The sequence below is a fragment of the Varroa destructor genome, unplaced genomic scaffold (assembly GCF_002443255.2).
Source record: "Varroa destructor unplaced genomic scaffold, Vdes_3.0 BEIS01000001.1, whole genome shotgun sequence".
NCBI classification, from domain to species: domain Eukaryota; kingdom Metazoa; phylum Arthropoda; class Arachnida; order Mesostigmata; family Varroidae; genus Varroa; species Varroa destructor.
In genome coordinates, this window is record NW_019211454.1 from 50,600,029 (window position 1) to 50,618,943 (window position 18,915).

Below are 18,915 nucleotides of genomic sequence, written 5' to 3' on the forward strand. Positions count from 1 at the left end.
GCGGATTGGATGACCCCTAAGCGCGTTTCGGTCTGGCTGTCTAGGCCAACACGAACTGGAGCTCTAGTTCCAGCTTTAGCTCACAATCCTTATGAGAAGTTCGCACTCGAACTTCTCATAAGGACTGTGAACTAATGGTGGACCGAGGCAGCTTCTTTCGGCCCTGATTACTTAAGTTACTGTCGTATCTGATTCCTGCACCAATTCTAGCTTCTATTCGAATATCTAGTATTGACGCTGCTGTTATCAGTAATATAGTTGATGGCTTTAAAACGGCATTTAAACGGGCTACTTTTGCATGTTTTCTTGAGCGACGCTCGCATCAAACGTACATAGCATATCTGGACCGTCTAACTATATGTCTGTCAAACAGAACTACGTAGTCTCTGCATATTCACTCCATATTAGAAAAAAGACATCTGCAAGTATCGGACACAGCTTTAAGGACAACAAATATAGGGAAGTATCGAACATTTTGGTTAGAACGGACGATATAACGGGGCTCACATACGATTTATGTGAGCCCCTGTCTCCAGCCTCTGCCGTGACGTGGCAAGATATTACTCGTTGAGCCAACTTTTTCAATAATAATTTAATTTCCGGCCAATTTGGATAGATCTGTATTATGCAGTGACATCACAAAAGCGCAAACGTATACACTGTGGATGTGTGAAAAAAAAACCCTGTAGAAAAATAATAGTCTCCAAGATTGATGCCATTTTAGGTTTGTAGATGAGTATTTCACACCTTAGTAAATAAGTTCAATTGACTATAATCTCTCACTGGTTGTCTACTGAGGATCCGAGTTTCACTTATTCTGCACGAAATCCAGGAAATGTTAAAATTATTGGTTCAGTCGGCTACATTAGCTTAGGTTTCTTGTGTTTTCTTCCGAAAAGGCATATTACCGCCCCCAATCCTCAGGGTCAGTTTATGACATTTTTGCTAACATTATTAATCTAGGGAAAGAAACAGGCACCCGAGATGTCCTAGTCTCGGCGCCTATTGCATATAGAACTATAGATATAGCAGCTGTCATACCGTGTGGCGTATCTCACTAATTACAAGAGCTAACGGCTAAGTAGGAAAAAAAACAAAATATATTGAGAGAATACATATGCCTAAGATGCAAAATCTGTGCGCATCCGTAATCTGGCAGTTATACCACAGCATGTTATGGTAGGACATCGTACTTTTGCTTGCTGCACAGTTTTTTTCTAACATGGTTGATCTTGCCTGTTAATGAATGATCATTATTCTACTCTATCGCTGCAAATGTAGAAAAACGAGATTCTAGCGTCTTCTTAATGCAACGCAATAGAAATAAAAGTTCACGATAAAATAGACGCAAAAGCAATTCTGTTTTTGATCTAAAGTTAGCGTTTAGTCACTTCTTATCTACTTTACTTGAGGAAACACCGAGCTTTTGGCTCTAATGGGGACCGTACACGGGGTATCCCCGTACATCCAGGTGCCTCGGACGTTAGTAAACATTTTTATAACGACCACGTTCCCCAATTGATTAATAATACAAGAATTATGCGGTGTGTATGACGGGTTGGAACGCTAAAGCTCTTCTGTATGCTGCCTGATCATTGATTTTGGCGTCACTGTTCAGGTGCATTTCCGGTAAAAAAATGTTTAAACTAAATACAAACTTCTCCTACAAACTTTAGTCGGAGACATTTTTTTTAATAATAAACTGAGTTTCAACGTTACACTTCTCGGATAGAACGTTCGGAAGTTTAACAGCAATGGCTTTTAAACTTGTTGTTCAAATCTAAATATTTTTGAACGGTGAACTCTCAACTTAGGACGTCTCACTGCTTTTGCTAACAGCATAATTGGTATATCCGTTATGGTCTAAATCAAACTGTACTATCAGAAAAGTCACCTTAGGAAGGAAAGTTATGAACTTTACAGTCAATTACAGGTTCACTGCCAAGATTTGAGCTAATGGTTCCCTTGTGACCATGGAACATTCCCATAGGCTTATAAATTTATTCTACATTCAACACAACGTCTTGTCTATCAAATAAGTGCGCCTTTCTGGTTTTCGTAGCTTTCTTAGCTGTTATGGAAGAAGAAGCGGATAGAAAAGAAGAGACAGGATCCTGCTGCATTTTACACCGTAGCTCACTATTTGAACGACTATTTGATATTTAAAAAAAAAACATATCCTTTAGTTCTGAGAGCCCTTTACGTCTCCTATAGTATTGTCAGGCCTCAAACTTCCTGCCCAACTTTTTCGATACTTCAGCTTTCGTTGGAGAATGAAAGTGATTCGATGTCACGAGAACTCGGGTCCGTTTTATGCGCTAAGACTTCCACTCGACACCCTGAGCCCAATAATTAACATGAGTCGAGATGGAGATTTTATGTTGTCGTCACTAGCAATATTGTGCGGATGATCTCATTCACCCAGACTATGAGATGTCGCTTAGGCGGATAGCACAGTATATAATTTCAAAGGGATAACTGCGACAGAAGTAGTAGTGGAAAAGATTTATGTCGGGCTGTACCTAAGTTCGCTATAATGCAGTTTGGCTCAAAAGATAGAAGGTGAGGAAAGCCTTATTCTAAAATTAATCTTTTGTTTCATGTGTTCGCAGCACCGTGGCCCATAATAAGACTCTTGGAGTCGAAAATTCGACTACTTAACGCACTTGCTACATCTGAAGCCAATATCTTCAAATCGCACCCGCCTATTTTCAAGTTTCCATTCCAAGTAGCACAATTGCAAATCCTCCCAATAGATATCACAAAGGAACAAGGCTTTTCATTGCCTCTCAATGTTTCGCAACTGTCAGCAACACGTAGCAACAGTAAAATATTTCAACACAGAGTTTCTACAAGTAATAAAGGGTATTGTCTCCATGTTAATAAGAAAAAAAAAAACACAGAGAAAGGGATAGGTACTTCGAATTCACATTTTGAGGCATTGGGGAAGTTTTATACACTTAGAAATTCATGATAAAAACAGACCGATGAACAGGAACTTGTATACAATCTAGCTGTAAATGAGTGAGGCTGTCCGAAGGCCCAAAGCCTAAGTTATTATTTTTTGCAACAGACTGCACACGGTAAAGATTATGCAAACTGCCCTACAAAAGCTTGAGTAGAAGACGCGCTATATTCCCCAGACCTGTAATGGATAACCGTGTGTTCTAATGACTGATAACTAAAATTGTAACAAAAGATATAAAACTATTTGTGTTCCAACATAATACACTTCCAAGTGATTCGCAAATTGCACCCTTTTTATTAGCGTCTTAAGAATTTCCTGCCGCAGTTAACATAAAAATTTCCTCGTGAAAGCTTAATTGATATTTTGTCCGCATTTTTTTCATATCAGTCAGCTACTCTTACTCAGTCGGCTGTTGTTTCAGGCTGAAATATATGGTTAGACTAACATGGAATCGGGATATCCGAGCAGAGCTATGCCTGAAGGCTTAGCTGGTCGTCACACTTTCTGGACACAGGTCGTCATATCTTCTGGTTACAATAATTCCATCGAAATCCAAGTACACCGCGCTTGTACCTTTCCACGGCCAGACCATTCTAATATATGTTGTTCTCCTGTGTACTGTATCAGTCGTCGAGTATCACATAAAACCACCCATGGCGGCATGGCCAAAACCTGTAAGGTTCGCTTTCCTCTCCGGAAATTACTATCTTTCTTGAAACAGGAGCGCTCTATGAAGTTCAATCTTCTGGTTCACCCGAAAGTTATGCTGTGACGCTGGATAAAGTCAGGACCACATCAGGCCTTCATGTCAATATTAATAGTCAGATGGGTCACATTATCGGGCCATTATTATTGACATATATAACCTATTATTCCAGTGGCTGTATCAGCCTGTGACAGATGAAGCTTGCACCTCGTCAGTTTGTCTCGGCATTTTTTAACTTCTTTTTCACTAATCTACTTCGCTACCGTAACCAGTTGATTAAAAAAATGACCGACAGCAACAGAATGCTCTCCGTCTTGGTGCCGAACGTGAAAGATACAATTACTTTTGCCATCTTCTTTTCCTTTTAGCCGTATTCGGTAATTTAGCCTCTACCGCAAGACGATAAAGCAACGATAGTTTGTTATACGTTGTTTTCGATTTTCGCCAGAATTGTAGGAAACTACATTTTCGGTAAACGTAAACTTGGAGTTTACCAACTTTGCCGAATGTTGTTGTTGTTGTGCTTAAAACCACCTATTACTAATAAATTATGCGTCTCGGTCGTAATTTCAATCATTTTAAATACTATCCGTTGCTTTTTTGTGCGATATCTGCTTGGCGTCTCCTTTCTACACCTTTCTAGTATAATTCAATGAAACTTCGCATTCGTACAGTCTATTGCAGGAAAGACTGCGTCATCTTAACACAGTATGCCCGCATGTCTACAATCAGTCTACTTTCAGTCATATACTTTTTGGATAGAAAGGAAAGTACAACTGCAACTTATTGATAGTTTCTTAATTTTCGCGGTGAATTTTCGATGCTAAAAAATGCTCTTTACACAGCAGAATTTTGGATTAAACCGATTATTTGGTAGCATATGAAGACGATTATATACGATTAGCCTTAAAGGATAAGGAAATACAAAGGGTCAACAAGGAATAAAGTATACGAGGGGCATGTCCGTGCAGAACCACCGTTAGCTGCATAAGTGTGCCTGATATACAATCTTCGCATTTACTCATTATAACATTTTTGGCGCTATTTTTTTTATATCGGCATATATTAATTAGAGAAAAAAACTGGACTGGGCATTATTTGTTTTACTTGTCAACAGTTGATATCTAACCCCAATAATTGTTAACCCGTTTCAGTGAAGGCGATGAACCGTGAACGGTGCACTTCCCAAAGTTCGAAGATGTTAAAAAAAATGAGGACTCATCCAGTTGATATACACGACAAAGGGTTCCGTCGTCGACCATAATCACGACAAAAAAGCCAAACTTTACACGAAGAAACGCGGCCGATTAAAAATGCACGTTTGTCATAAATGATATGCTTAAAAATAACCAAAAGCCCACATGTATGCAATCTGTTAATATATCAGCTCACCATATGATTATATTTGACCAGCGTAAACATACTTCCATTCTATACCTGAAACATATTTAAAAACGCCTCACCGCGCCATGAGCGACTGGCTCTTAAACCACGGCGGTTAATAACGGAAAGTGTCTCTTAATTGTAAGACTGGCATTGTCAACCTGGGATTCCTGGTAATCACGTGCACCTGGGGCTATGCCTTCATGATAATACCAAAGCGCGTACTCACCTGAAATTCATAGAAAAAACCGATATTGGAATGAGAAGTCACAGTATTAACGTTTCAGTTAGACTGCTTTGGATGTACACTGTTGTGTATAAGGATACTTTTATAGAGATGTAAATGATCTCAGACAGTCGAAAATTCGCAATGCTGGTCAGTCACTAGCCAATGCGGCAAGATCCAGGGTCAGGATCTGCTTATCTACTTAACTAGTCGTCCGATCCTGTCTAACTCGACGGCTGCAACGTAAGAGGTCCCTTGAGGCCCTTGGCTTCACTGTACCTAATATCGTTTGCTGAGGTCCCTGCCGCCTAAGATTAATCAGAAGTATAGAAACGCTTGCGTCGAAATGACTATTATATTATATAATCGTGTTCGACAAAACAATGGAGCAAATACGTACCGTATCCCAGCTAGACCAAACCCAGAGAGTGGAGTTTGTGCGGGTAGAATGTATTACCCGGGGCTGATAATTTTGCCATACCCAGTTGCGTACGCACGCAATGTATTAATGGATTTGAACAAACCCATTTATAGCTACCCTACTATATTTCCATACCAAAAGGATTAGGTCAAAATACTTGACTGGTTACGATTGCTGGATAAAGCGTACTTCTTATCCGTTCGCTGTCGTTTGGATCGGCTTATTTGATGTAATGAATTACCGGTATGATACTAAGAAAAACAACAAATAAAATTATCCACTTTATATGCTAGAAAACATACTATTCGCTAGGCGAGAGACAGAGCCGTGAAGCACAAGTACTTGGTAAACCAGTAAATAACGTATAAAAAATAGTTTCTCTCAAATAGATACATAAATTAAATTTATTGTCGTAGTTAAGATTCATATTGCGTTTTTTCCGGACGAAATATGAAAAATGATTTCATATTCGACGCCAAAAACACAGGTAATAGACACATAATTATATTATATATGCATCGCCCATAACTTTTGCCGTTAGAGTAAACTAATGTTAATACTAAAAGTTCCCTTAAGCTTTCAGTTCACAGTAAACGACAGCAATTGTACATGTACTAAGAAATAGCTTGGATTGTGTCGCTGCATTGTGAGTGTCGCTCACACGTTTATCTGGCCTGACCAACAGATGCCCTAGTAGATTTTGCCCTTGCGGATGTCTAGGCTTTTCTAAACGAACAGACAGATTCTCCCACCGAAATGGGCCATAAACGTTTACGACGGCTCGTTCTCGAGGGTAGAAGGTACATTTTAATTAACATACTGATACGAGAGCGAAGCAACGTGATTTGTTTATTTCAGTACATAATAGTAGCATGCATAAAGCCTTTCATACCGTCTTGTAGAGTGTCACGATGACAAATGAAGTAATCTACCACACCAGCGTTTTCATGGGTTTGACGGCAGTAGCCCGCTATTTGTCTTAATCGTAATGTTCTTAGATCGGGTACACTGCAAGGCACGATATACTGTAAATGATATTAGACCTGGCTGTTGTTTTTCAGTGCAGGTTGGTGTACTTTAAGAGAGGAAGACGTTGAGCGATTCCTAGGCTTCCGAAGTAGGCGAAAAGAATTAATGTTTCAACATCTAAGTTAGCGATACGGTGATCGTAGTCGTTCTTTGTATTCTGAAATTTTTAAGCCAAGCACAGGACTCAAAATTTCATTACATTATATACTGACGATTAGTCATTCGGTGATCTTTATCTTCAATCATGTGAAGATCCTGGTGTGAATCAGCTCAAAGGTTTCGTAAGAGTCTACGCACCATTTTCATCCAAGAACCGGAACTGGGGACCGCAAATTAAAAAAAAAGCGATATATTCGATTACTTTTGGAAGCTAACACACTGGCAAAGGATTGCGATTACCTAATATAAAGAGAAGTTACGTTGGGATGCACGATTCGCATTATACGGCATAATGCACCGGTAAATTATAGCATACCTAACAAATACACTCAATATAAATAATTAGTTGACAGGTAAGTGAGTTCTTTACATTATTATGACGCGAGAACACTTCAGAAAAGGCTAACAGGAGCAGTTGTCCTCTTTTTCCAAGGTTAACACTAAATTTCATTACTCATATTTAATACTAAATATAGCATATAGGCTTATAATTTTATCTCGGTAGTTAACGAAGTGGAGATACGACCTTGTGACATTTCGATTTCGATTGAAGAACTTCTGTTGCAGTGATAAGGTGTCAACTTCAGTAAAAAAATAAATCTGTTTTTTACAACCTTATAATTAGAAAAATATGGCATCCTTATGTAGTAAGGATTTTTAGACGAACTTTATGTTACTTTGAGTGAAGCCTTGTAGTGAAAGTTTTGGCTTAAGCATCTTAGATCGTATTTGTAGAATATAGCAGCGTAGGTAAATGGAGGTAGTTAAGTTTGAATAAATTTCGTGCAGCGTATTTGTATAACTCTACTTTGTAGTCACGGAGAAGAAAAATGTAGCACTTTCTGTTATTGAACGTATCTGTTCTTTCAGAAATCAAGCAATATATCGTAAGAACGCGTAAGACTTGGTGTGGCCGACACAGTAGCTTCACACAGTGGTTCTACATCTTTGACGATGAGGTTAGCTAGATAACTTAAATTTCAACACTATAACTGTACCTTAAATACAGTAAATAAGCATATCTTCCAAATTTATCTCGAGGAGTTTCGATTTATCAAAGACATCACCTATTCCCTAAAACCACAAGAAATAACCCCCGTGCGTGTGCCTTTACGGAGCAGCCTCAGAACCGGCAACAGATTGCATTTGCCCAATTACGGATTTACAATTCTCGATCACCGTTTATTAGACATGCTTTTCGATTTCAAATACATAGAACCAGCTGTCTGTTGCTTTACAATTGATCCCTTTCTTTTCTCATTTGTCCTTCCTGCCTTTGCTTGCCACAATCTTCGGAAATGGTAGTATGTTGAAGTGTATCAATGCAGATGCAATATGCATTAAAACTCTGCGTATGTTGAAAAACGAGTGATGGCGCTGCCTAAAACAATATGGAACTAGAAAAATGGAAAAACTAGAGCAGGTTATGCTCAGCGATTTTTTAAATGGGTTATGATCTAAAAAAAAAACATACCAGCGTACTACCGCAATTTAAGTCTGGTGCTAAACGACTTAAAGTCCTTGAATCGTGCGCAATCATTCAGCACACGACTTCATGTTTTTTAAATAATTTGATTCACAAATGTGTCAGATCGATTCGCATACCCCTGAGAGAAATAAAACTGGAGACCTTATAGGTTCAGATCTCCAGTGCTGCTCCGACGCCACTTAGTCAGAGTTTCCGATATATGACTGACAGTTCCGCAAATCGTAATGTTCGCTTATATAAATTGCTGCTGCACGCTAACAGATAGCCTACTAATGTCTTTCACGAGATAATTCTAAACCTTCTTCTTATTTTATTTATTATAAACAATTCTACGTTTCTATCTACAATAACGAAATCTACCGATGTCTAAGGGTGTTCCTGGTCAGTTTGGTTCACGAGCGCGTCTTCGTGGTATACATTTCTTTGTCTCTCCAGAACTAGTAAAACCATTTTTTTAGTATATAAAAAAGCTGTATGTACCGGACGAAAATATACCGGAAAATATTTGTCAATGTTATCCTTGATTCCCAAAAGCCCTTTCTTTTTTATTTATAGAAGAATTGTCCAGGGGCTCATAAACAAAGAAAAATAGTGTTTTGATTTCGGCTATATTAGTCATTTATTGCCCTTACGCCGCTTTAAATCTATAGAAAAATACAAAACCATGACAGGGCGGATCACAATATAAACAAAATATAACAAAATCTCAACATGGGATGCTCTGAAACAGGAAATAAAATATAAGAACGTTTTTACGAAACACGTGATTAAACTTGACAACATCAAATACTATTGAGAAACGAGAAGCAATAATTAATAAGAAAAGATACCAATAATTTGTTGAACAGTGGTTTCCGCTAAAAGTTAGTTGCGCCGTAAGATAATATATAATAGGCTGTTACAAAGACCAGTTTACTGCTTATAATGTATTTCTTATAATATAAACTTATCATGCGTTGAGTACAGAACGCACCTACAACGTATGTTTTTTGTGGTCGACGAACTTTAAGAGAGCATAACTCTATAGATCACCCAATACAAAAACTGGGCGCAAAAATATTATTGAAAACTTGCTGTTTCTTTCAGGCTTTTTGTTGCTTTCTAACAACGATAATTCGATGCCAATTTCAGGTGTAGTACTTTACGCTAAAACAATTATAGCGCTTATCATATCGATATTACGCTTATATAGTTTGGCTTAAGATCTAATCTTGATTGGCCAAGAGTCTGCTCTGGATATCACCTTCTAACCTATAAAAAGGATCCTCCCTCCTTCAAGCGAAGACTCCAGCAAACATAGAAAAGATACGTGCATTATTCGACAGAGGATTTTCCATCTGAGTAGCTTATATCTTATGTTCTACCAACACCATCTCGGACATTCAGTTACTGACAATTTGACAACGAAATATCTCCTTTGCCCTTATAGACCGTAGATTTTTTGAGGACCTGCGGTCCCCGAAAGACCCATAACTTCAGTGAGGACAAATTAAGTGCAAGAATGGCCCGTCCCATTTCTTCCAGCTTAACAATAACAGTCCGAAGAGTCTTCACCCATCTGTCGGAAATCATTTAACCTACTTCATGTAAAAAGCTAGCGAAGATTGTCAACGTTTGCATTCTACCAGATTAAAGTGATTCATCGAGTCCCGGGCCAGTGTGGTGCTCTCCTTCAGCAGTTAAACTTGGTCCGCCAAAAACATACTCTTCAAATGCACATGTACCCCATATTTCTCAAGCGTCACCAGCACAAATCTTCATTTAATACTAGTAACGACTGGTAGGTGTTATTCAGATGAGTTAGCTAGGGTCAATCTGATCCTTGAGTCCTGGCTCTCAATGGATTGTTGTTTCCCAGTTCGCTCACTAAGCTCACCTTTTGTGCATCATGCTCACACGCATTCAGACCACGCCGTAGCTTTCGGTGCTTTTTAGCTCTGAAGTAATTTTGATTCTAGCGGGCTTAGTGCTGCACTTGTGTCCTTTATCTGCTATCTTTATATTACATTAAACTCTAACGTCCATTGTGCTTGACATATTGTACCATTACATTGTCCCATTAACGCGGGCACTGCACATAGCAGTGCTTTGAAATGTACATTGATTCCGTCTCCGAAGTCAACGGCTTTCTTCTTTATATCTTAGTGTGTATATTCTAGGTCCCAGCCTAGACAATTCCATCGCTCCTTTTGTTATTCAATTTAATTATCATTAGTCAGATATAAGTCGCCTCGGGAACCCCTCAATGCAGATGGGCTCGTAAGTGCTTAGCTGCCTTTTTGCTTGCCGATTTTGGTTTGATGGTAGCTTTTTTCTGACTGGTGCTAACCTAAAGCTATTATTTCACAAGTTAATTGTTTGCGAGCATCACAAGCTTCTGAAGGATTTTAGCCTATGGTATAACTGTTATCACATTATCATATGTCATGTCGACGTTGCGCGTTATTGGAATCCGAAGAGGATTCACCGGTCGACATAAGAGTCTTCGATTCAGAATGAAAAGCAATTCTGCCATCTTCCATTGCCCTGAGTACCTTGTTTTCCAAAATATATATGGTAAAAAATGTTGTCACCACCACAGGTATACCTCCTGCCCCTAAAGCCTTTCCAGTTTTTAGTCCTTCCCAGAGCCATGAGAAGTTCTAGTTTCGTGCTCCCATCTGTTTAAGCTCTGGTAGATCAGTCATAGCAACTAGTTCACAAGTTTTTTTTAATTTTCCAGTATGTTCTCTTTTCCCTTTCACTAGTTGGGGGTTGTGTTTAAACTTTAAAAGCGTTCACTGAGAATGACTGGTTCAAGTATTACCCCTGCTTCTGTTTAATGTACGTTTGTATCGTTCCAAGACTGTAACCATGGTTTTCTGCCCTGACTGTTTCCTCCGGCTTTCTTTTTATTTGTCTTTGCGCACCTCACGCTTATTTGTTCCATACTATTCTAGCATGAGAAAAAATACCGGCTATTTAAGCGCCTATCCAAGAAAAACCTGCCCTACCGTTTGTCGTTTCCCTCGACGGCTCGACCATGCAACTGTAAATTCTGTGACTTTTGACTATTTGCTATATTAAAGGTATCCACGCCATAATAAAATCAGCAATGTACCATTGAATTCAAGCGGTGTCACAATACATTACACGGAACAATTTCGACTTGTTGCAAAATCACGCGTTACGTTTTCCCATCGTCCTAACAAATGCTGGGTGGCGGACACTAAATAATTACGCGTTAACATCTTTTTCCTGGTTTAGCTTTACAATTAAGTGCGTCACACAAAGATTGTGAATCGGAGGCGCACTTATGTCATGTATAGTCTTTCGGTTATCAAAAAGGCTTGTAAAACCGGATGCGGTGTGATCGAGACAACAAAAATATTGTAAACCATTTTGCAACTAAGAGGCCTATAGGATTAACGTCAGCCTTTCATCAGATTGCATACGGTCCTTATAAGGCAGGTTTTCATCACAAGACATGGCAATGGAAATTACGTCAATATACAGCTATGGCTAGTAAGGTATCTAGTTAAGGAACTTACGAAGCTATCGCAACATTCTATTTGGAACAAAGTGTAATCGTATCAATAAAGTAAATTTACCGTTCAAGGATTAAAAAATCAGACAGCTTCATTCAAGCAGAATGTGAATTGATAGAGTAAGTTTTTGTGGCAAAGGAGAAACCCGAATCACCGTAATGAATTTCTAGCAAACCAGAGTGAGTATACAGGTAAAGCGTATTTAGCGGGCGCTCTCGTAGGCTCCATAATAGGAATCTCCAAGTTTGAAAGTTTCGATTTTAGAAGTCTTCAGTTGCGACCATAATCTCCATAAAAACTATCAATAGCGAAACAGTGTTGTATATGTATTGCCGGTCCAGTCATTAGAAATTATAGTTTGCTGGTTGCAATCAGAATTGTTTTGTCAAATAAATGACAGTTAAGTACGGCAGGACTGACGAAAAGCAATAGGCAATTTTTACTGCTCGATTCGGTGTTTAAAGCAAGCGCTATCCAGCGGTACAGAGAGATTTATTACAAATGCAGGACCCTTGTTAGTTCTTTGATTTATCTTTTTTCCGTAAAATCTAGCTTCCGAGAACCGTCTGCAATGAATGTTCGAAGATATATGCAAATGACGTTAACCCCTATTGCAGGCCGGTTACGGCGAAGAGATTTGCAGACGTTGAAATCTTCGATCCCAGCGTCAGGATTTAGACCCCATGTTGGTGGAATTCCCAAAAGGGTACCACTGTCTACGGCTTACGAATTCCCGTACCTTAGAACTCAGACTTTCAGTGCTTGTCATTGGAATTGTTAGGCTTGCAAACAATTGAACGAATTTAATCGAGAAAGCTGCGAGATCAAAAAAGTCGAAACTATTCATTAAGATTTTCGATAGGGGAAGTTAGGGTTAAACGAGATCGAGAGTCAAAGCGAATAGTTCAAAGGGCATGCCTCTATCAAGCAGCAGCGAAATGCAATGTCAACGTCTATATCATACGGTGGGCACCAATTTTAGGTCAATATAATGGAAAAGTATTTATTAAGCTACATATGAGCTTAAACAGTTTTGATTAGATGTTTCTAGTTGCTTTGACGGACGATTGCTATCGGAATATTCTATGAAATATGGTGACAAAAAAAAAAAACGGCGAAAAGATGCGCATTTCTTACTGTCGTAGAACTCTCATAACGGCGTTGTTATAACATAAACTGGAGAGCATTAGATAATAAAGCGGATTAACTAAACGACGCAAACATTAGAAGTAGGTATTGTGTCTCCTACTTACAAGCTACCTCAGCTGGTTTTTTCATGTATCATCGTATATGGCCATTCGGGGCCAATCGTTTTTTCGGTCAAACTCTGCGTTAGTCTGACCTAGACTGACATAAGTTTGAAAACTGGAAGGCCAAACATAGGTCGCTAGCTGCCGAAACAGCAGCTGTCGAATACGAATGATCCGAACATACAAGACTGTATCTGCAAGTCAGCTAGTGGTGCTAACAGAAACGGACGTCGTCACATTGAAGTGGATACGAAAGGATTGAGCGAGCCTTGGGGGAAACGCTGACGCACAAAGCAAATGCTAGCGAGACTGGTCATGACACACATCCAGGAACACCCTTAAAGGAGAGAAATGAGCCTCACCGCCGAAGACATGTATACTCGGTGCAATACACCCTTTAGTGAACTTACCATATAACCCAAGTAGCTTTCGATCACAGTCAGTGCCATGCCGACATAGCCAAGACAGACAAGACACAGGCAGCCATATCATATGGATCGAGATGATCATCAAGCAGAACCGTCTACTGTGAACCACCTAAAGAGGGCAGGGGCAACTATACGACTCCATTTATATGAAGGGTCGACAACTACAAGAAATTGTAGACTCAGAAGCCCTTTTGGGGCGCCTGAGCAACTTTTGGAAGGTAGTACAAGAACAAAGAGGACCTCGAAACGGAGTGAATATCGAGTGTTGAGGGGAATAATAAGATAGCTTTTAGAGTTATGGAAGGGCACAACTAAAGTAGCCCTAACACCCCCTTAAACCTTCTTCGCGCAAAAAAAAAGTTGGAATAACTCAAACATTTCCCCTTCTTCAAGGTCTCGAAATAATATTAAAAAGCCTTCTAAGCTTTAAAGGGAGCTAACTTTGAAGGATGGAGGTTAGCATTGTATTTGCTTACATATGTGGTGTTTGGGCAAGTAGCTTTGGGTGCCGCAGGCAGTATGTAAATGCAGACGCCCATGCATCTTCAAAAATTCCCTTCTCTTATGTCAATCCAAATGACTATCGGCAGCACGATTCGTCATAGACATGCAATATATGTAGTTTATTTCAACTAGTACTGTCATGTGCATATCATTGCAAATGAACCTGAACAGTGCAGAAGTTTGTCACCTTAATAAATCGAGGAGTTTTTAGTCTGTTGTTACTCGCATTGCTTGTCGGCTTCCCTATTCAAAGATTAACAAGCAGGCGCCCGCCAGTGGAAATTATTAGGTACGCGCATGACTTTCGGGGCCGGTTCCACTCGTAATTAGGGCTAACAGCTATGGCCTTCTACGTGACAAATAATGGTCTCGAAATAGCCGCATCGGAGGCTGAAATTATGAAATTCAAATGTGCTAGCCCTGTTAAGGGTGTCGTGTGTGTCTTACTTAAATGACCAGATTTTGAAATATGTAAACAGATTTACAAATTTGGGAATTGTATTAACTTCAAGCATGAAATTGTTTACAGATTAAGGAGAGAACACGCATAGCACTTGTATCCGCCGTATCAATTGAAAACGCAAAAAGCATTTTGTTGAAAACGGTGCCGAGGCTTTTTCCTAACTAAAATAGCACCAACGACACATGCATGGCGGTAATCATTTTTTAATACGTTTTGTAAGTGGTTATATCATATGAAGCGTCGATTTTATATACGTCTATGTATATGTACTTAATATTTACCCAACTTTACTTAGAGCAGACGTAAATTACTTCATTAAATGTTTTTATATCGAAAGGCACGTATAGAAATCTTATTCAGGGGATCAATTTATTTTTCCAAAAAAAAAAAAGCTATCTTATTTCCGTTCGTATAGGCAGAATGCAATGTTGCACAAGATGTTTTAAACTTGTTGATACAGCAATTTAAGCTGCAGTCTGAAATTAGAAAAAAAAAATATTTTAAAAATTTCTTAAAAAAAAAAAATGTGTTACCTGTTGCCACAAACGGAATCCCCATCAGAACCTCAGACTGAACTATATCTATCTGAATATCATAATGTAAGACTGAACTCATATTCATGAGCGATTTCATCTTATGAACAGTTGTGGAACTGGGCTTTGGTGCTAATGAACAAGTCCTTTACGTTGTATAGTATGTACCTAATCAAGCACTCCGTGTTAGCACTATACATAACACATCGATTTAAACATGCAGCATAAATCAACATGCGAGATTCGGGGAAGCATTAAGAACGGGTCGTTATCGAAACCATCCGGGATAGGCTAGTTACAATGCCATTGTATCACTGGGTCAGATCGTTTGCAACACCGTGCATTTCTAAAACATTTTGGAATTAGTATATCAGATATTCTGGTACTACCTCATTGACTTAAAAATAGGCGGAGAAGATTTCTTGAAAGAAATGTATACCTTTCAATAAGCAACGCTAAACCAAGGACCAGCGACGAAGGAACCAGAGTGCCATTCAGAATGTTAGCTATATGAAAGAAGGGTCGCAATAAGACAAGTAGTTAACTTTGATGCTTAATTCACATTAACACATTCTTCATTTTAAAAACTTTGGATGTCATCTTCTCGAAGCAACAAATAGATAGATTTAAACAAGTGGTAACTCTTCCTTAAGCAAAAACGCCCAACTGATGTCGTCTTTTTCGGTGTAGATACGTCAATGTGAAGTTCTGCATATTCGTCTTCAGTGTTACAATTGATACGCTGATGCGACTCACAGTATTGAAGTGTACCGAGTTTTCATAGAATTATAACGTTTAGCGGGGCATGTGAGATAAACAGTCACTAAGGTCATAACCAAAAGTTTAAACGCGTTAATAATTACATATTTTACATTTTCAATATTTCTGGGCTATACTGACAGAAATAGCCGTACACCTCGAAATAGTTAAATGTTAACTTAGCAGCACCCTTACTTAATCGACCATTAAGGTTCTTGAAAAGCTTCCAAAGACCTTTAAGGGCTCTTTGAAAATTTGCCAAATGCGCTAAATCGAAATAACGTCACCTGGTAACAAATTTACAAAAGTTGTGGTATTCCGTACCGAAATGAATATTTATTCAAAATCATTCATAATAATAACAATCGGAAAACTTATTTCCAATAATTTCGAGGTCCGTTGTGTCAAAATGGATCGATTGCTTTTATTTGGGAAAAGAAATACTGTACCGTCTTTGTACTAGCCTCCTTCCCATCAAATCTATTCCTTATCCTTAGCAGGCAGTTTAGATCTGTTGTCATCTTAACTTGCCGTAACTTTACGTGGCGGTACTTCTTTACGTACGTATGTTTGATAGTTTTTCTAATGCGGCAAAAATAAGTTCGATACTTGTGCTTCGGATGCGTCTTTATTTCTGTGCGGCCATGACTCGCGGATCAGGAGCCTGTATAAGCGACATTCGAGAGTCCGAGTCGGTTCAATATATGGTCTCAAACTGTGTTTAGTAAACGGACATCGATTTGAATACAAGTAGAACTTAACACGCTTTGCCGAATAACTAATCTCTATAGTAATATAAAAACATCAAGATTCGGTAGTATACTTAATCAGATTACGATCTGATATCGGCAGCGTATTATCACACATCGCTATCAGTGTTAGCCTTCGTAAGTCTCCATAGAAAATCTATTAACGTATAATTCCTCCGATAATTTCGACACTATTACAAGCCGTGTCTTTTGCGTATCTACTGACTCGTGGAATATTTGGCTGTGTACAAATCCCGTACGGCTGTATGGCGTTACTGAGATGGAGGTAAATTAGAAATGTAAACACCCAGTTTCGATCCCGGCTAGAGGTAGCTGCTTGTGTCTCTTCGACCCTTTATTGAATAATAGAAAATTATTAGTTTTATGACCATCACGAGCCATCTTTTATGGGAAGAACTACCCGATTACATAAGATGGTGCATAGTTCGTTGTTTTTGCCATCAACACCTTCTCGATACCTGAGAGTACCGACAACGGGTATACTATGCATGTTAGTTAGTTTCTCCGAAAATCTATCCTAGGTTCGTTGTTGAAACATCACACTTTTTGACACGAGCTAATCAAACATGAAGGCAGCGCATCCATATTGATTTAATCAATATCTTATATAAGTGAAGTACATTTATGTATTTCAAGTCAAAGATAAAATGACTAAATAAAAAATGCGAAATTAAGTGTATTCATTTTGGTAAGACAATTTCATTTTCAGGATTGCAAGTCTAGGCCTATTCAGGCAAGACCCCTGAAGGCCCCGCAAGGACGGGACTTATGTTCAGAATGGTTACAAATCATTGATGAGACAAGTACCAGTTAATGAAGTGCGAGTCAATGCCGAGGCTCGACATTTAGATCAGTAGTATTTCAGTGTCATCTTTTGCAAAAGTACAAGCACGGTTAAACGATAAGCAGCATACCAAGAGTAACACTAAGATTGCGTACTAGAACGCAAGTCTTAACAAAAACCCCGAAAAGCCGTCTGTTAATCAATAGGCTTCTAACGAACAGAAATTTGCATACCTCGTTAACGATGATATTTTCTATCATAAGGAACAAAATAACACATTATACAGCAATATCCATCTCATTTTTCATTCTACTTACACTCCCATTGTAATTAAAATATGTATAATGTGTAAGTTTATGAAGAGTAGGAGTAACGCCTTCTATGGTAAACTTTTTCCACAACAAAGAAGGGAGAAAGTACGATAAAAAAGAAGGAAAAGAGTGCATTGTGCTATACACAGGAGTAAATCACGTGATGTTGGTATAATTCAGATAATTGATATTTGATAATAGGTAGGAGACAGTGGACTGGTGGGGAACGCAGCGTGATACTTCTGTCAATTATCTTCACTTTCCGTTTACAGGTGTCATTCACCTCTTAAAACTCGCCTATAGTTCCGTAAATGAAATGATGAAATCTGTATTGATTTTGCGGTTTGCGTCATTCCATTTACTATCGGTCATCGTGTGGATTCTCAAGAAGGATGCGTCGACTTCGGTCTTTTTCTAATTTTGTGCTGCTACTCGTACGACATATACCTCACTCTTCGGCGGTTGGAACGTTCAACGGACGTCAGACACTCCACCAGGAAAAATGGTGTGTCGGTCAGAAGGTATACGAATATATACATAGTCGATTGCTTGCCCTCGTCCGAAGACTCGATTTAGGCTAGTATAGTATTAGCAAGTTTAAGAGACTAAGCTCTCGCAGATGATAACAACTCCATAAGCAGTGGATATTCTTTTAGAATAGAAAAATTCCGGCTGACCGTTTTTGGTCTTTTTTTTACTTATCGAGATGCTGTTGCTTTTCGATTTCTTTCTTCGATCTCGTCGTTGAATAATAATAATGAGTTGACGATCTCGAAAGGTTCACCGCTTAATTAAAAGGCGTCGTTTCAAGCAAGCCGCTCCTTTCTTGATCAAAACTTCATGCCGCCTTTGTGTACATGTGCGCTTTTCGTTTATATATTGCCCCAGCTATAAATTTATTCAATGTTTGGAGTACCTGCGGTTAGTGATGCCTGCGAGGGCAAAGATGATCTCCCTAGGGAAATTTTGCGATCTGTTAGTCCCTCTGTCGCTAACTATTATTGTTTTTGTGCAGAGCCTTTTTCATAAGTTGGAGTAACGTCAACGGTATACTTTGCCCGACGATTTGTGTAACCATTCTTTATCTGGAATCGAACACGCGATTTTGCAATTAACAAACATCAAATAAACGAATTGTTAAAAGCGCCGAAAAATGTACGTTATCATCCATATGTATTTCACAAATCCGTAGAGCTCATCCCCGA

General features: G+C 38.9%; 2 protein-coding genes across 8 annotated transcripts in view; one reads left to right on the top strand and one right to left on the bottom strand.

The window, feature by feature from the left end:
- Positions 1-18,915, bottom strand: part of LOC111243506 (uncharacterized) — a 209,098-nt gene that overhangs the window by 147,262 nt on the left and 42,921 nt on the right. The window lies entirely within an intron of this gene.
- The window catches only part of LOC111243507 (uncharacterized), a 134,055-nt gene that overhangs the window by 88,137 nt on the left and 27,003 nt on the right, over positions 1-18,915 (top strand). For 3 of the 4 annotated variants that reach the window (XM_086988859.1, XM_086988865.1, XM_086988874.1), the window contains 2 exons: positions 4,829-7,851; positions 17,983-18,215. In XM_086988859.1, coding sequence (XP_086844985.1) covers positions 18,103-18,215 — 113 coding nt within the window. In that variant the 5' untranslated portion in view covers positions 4,829-7,851; positions 17,983-18,102. Of the gene's footprint in view, positions 1-4,828; positions 7,852-17,982; positions 18,232-18,915 lie in introns of all 4 variants that reach the window. The other variant, XR_015327565.1, reaches the window with a different exon arrangement.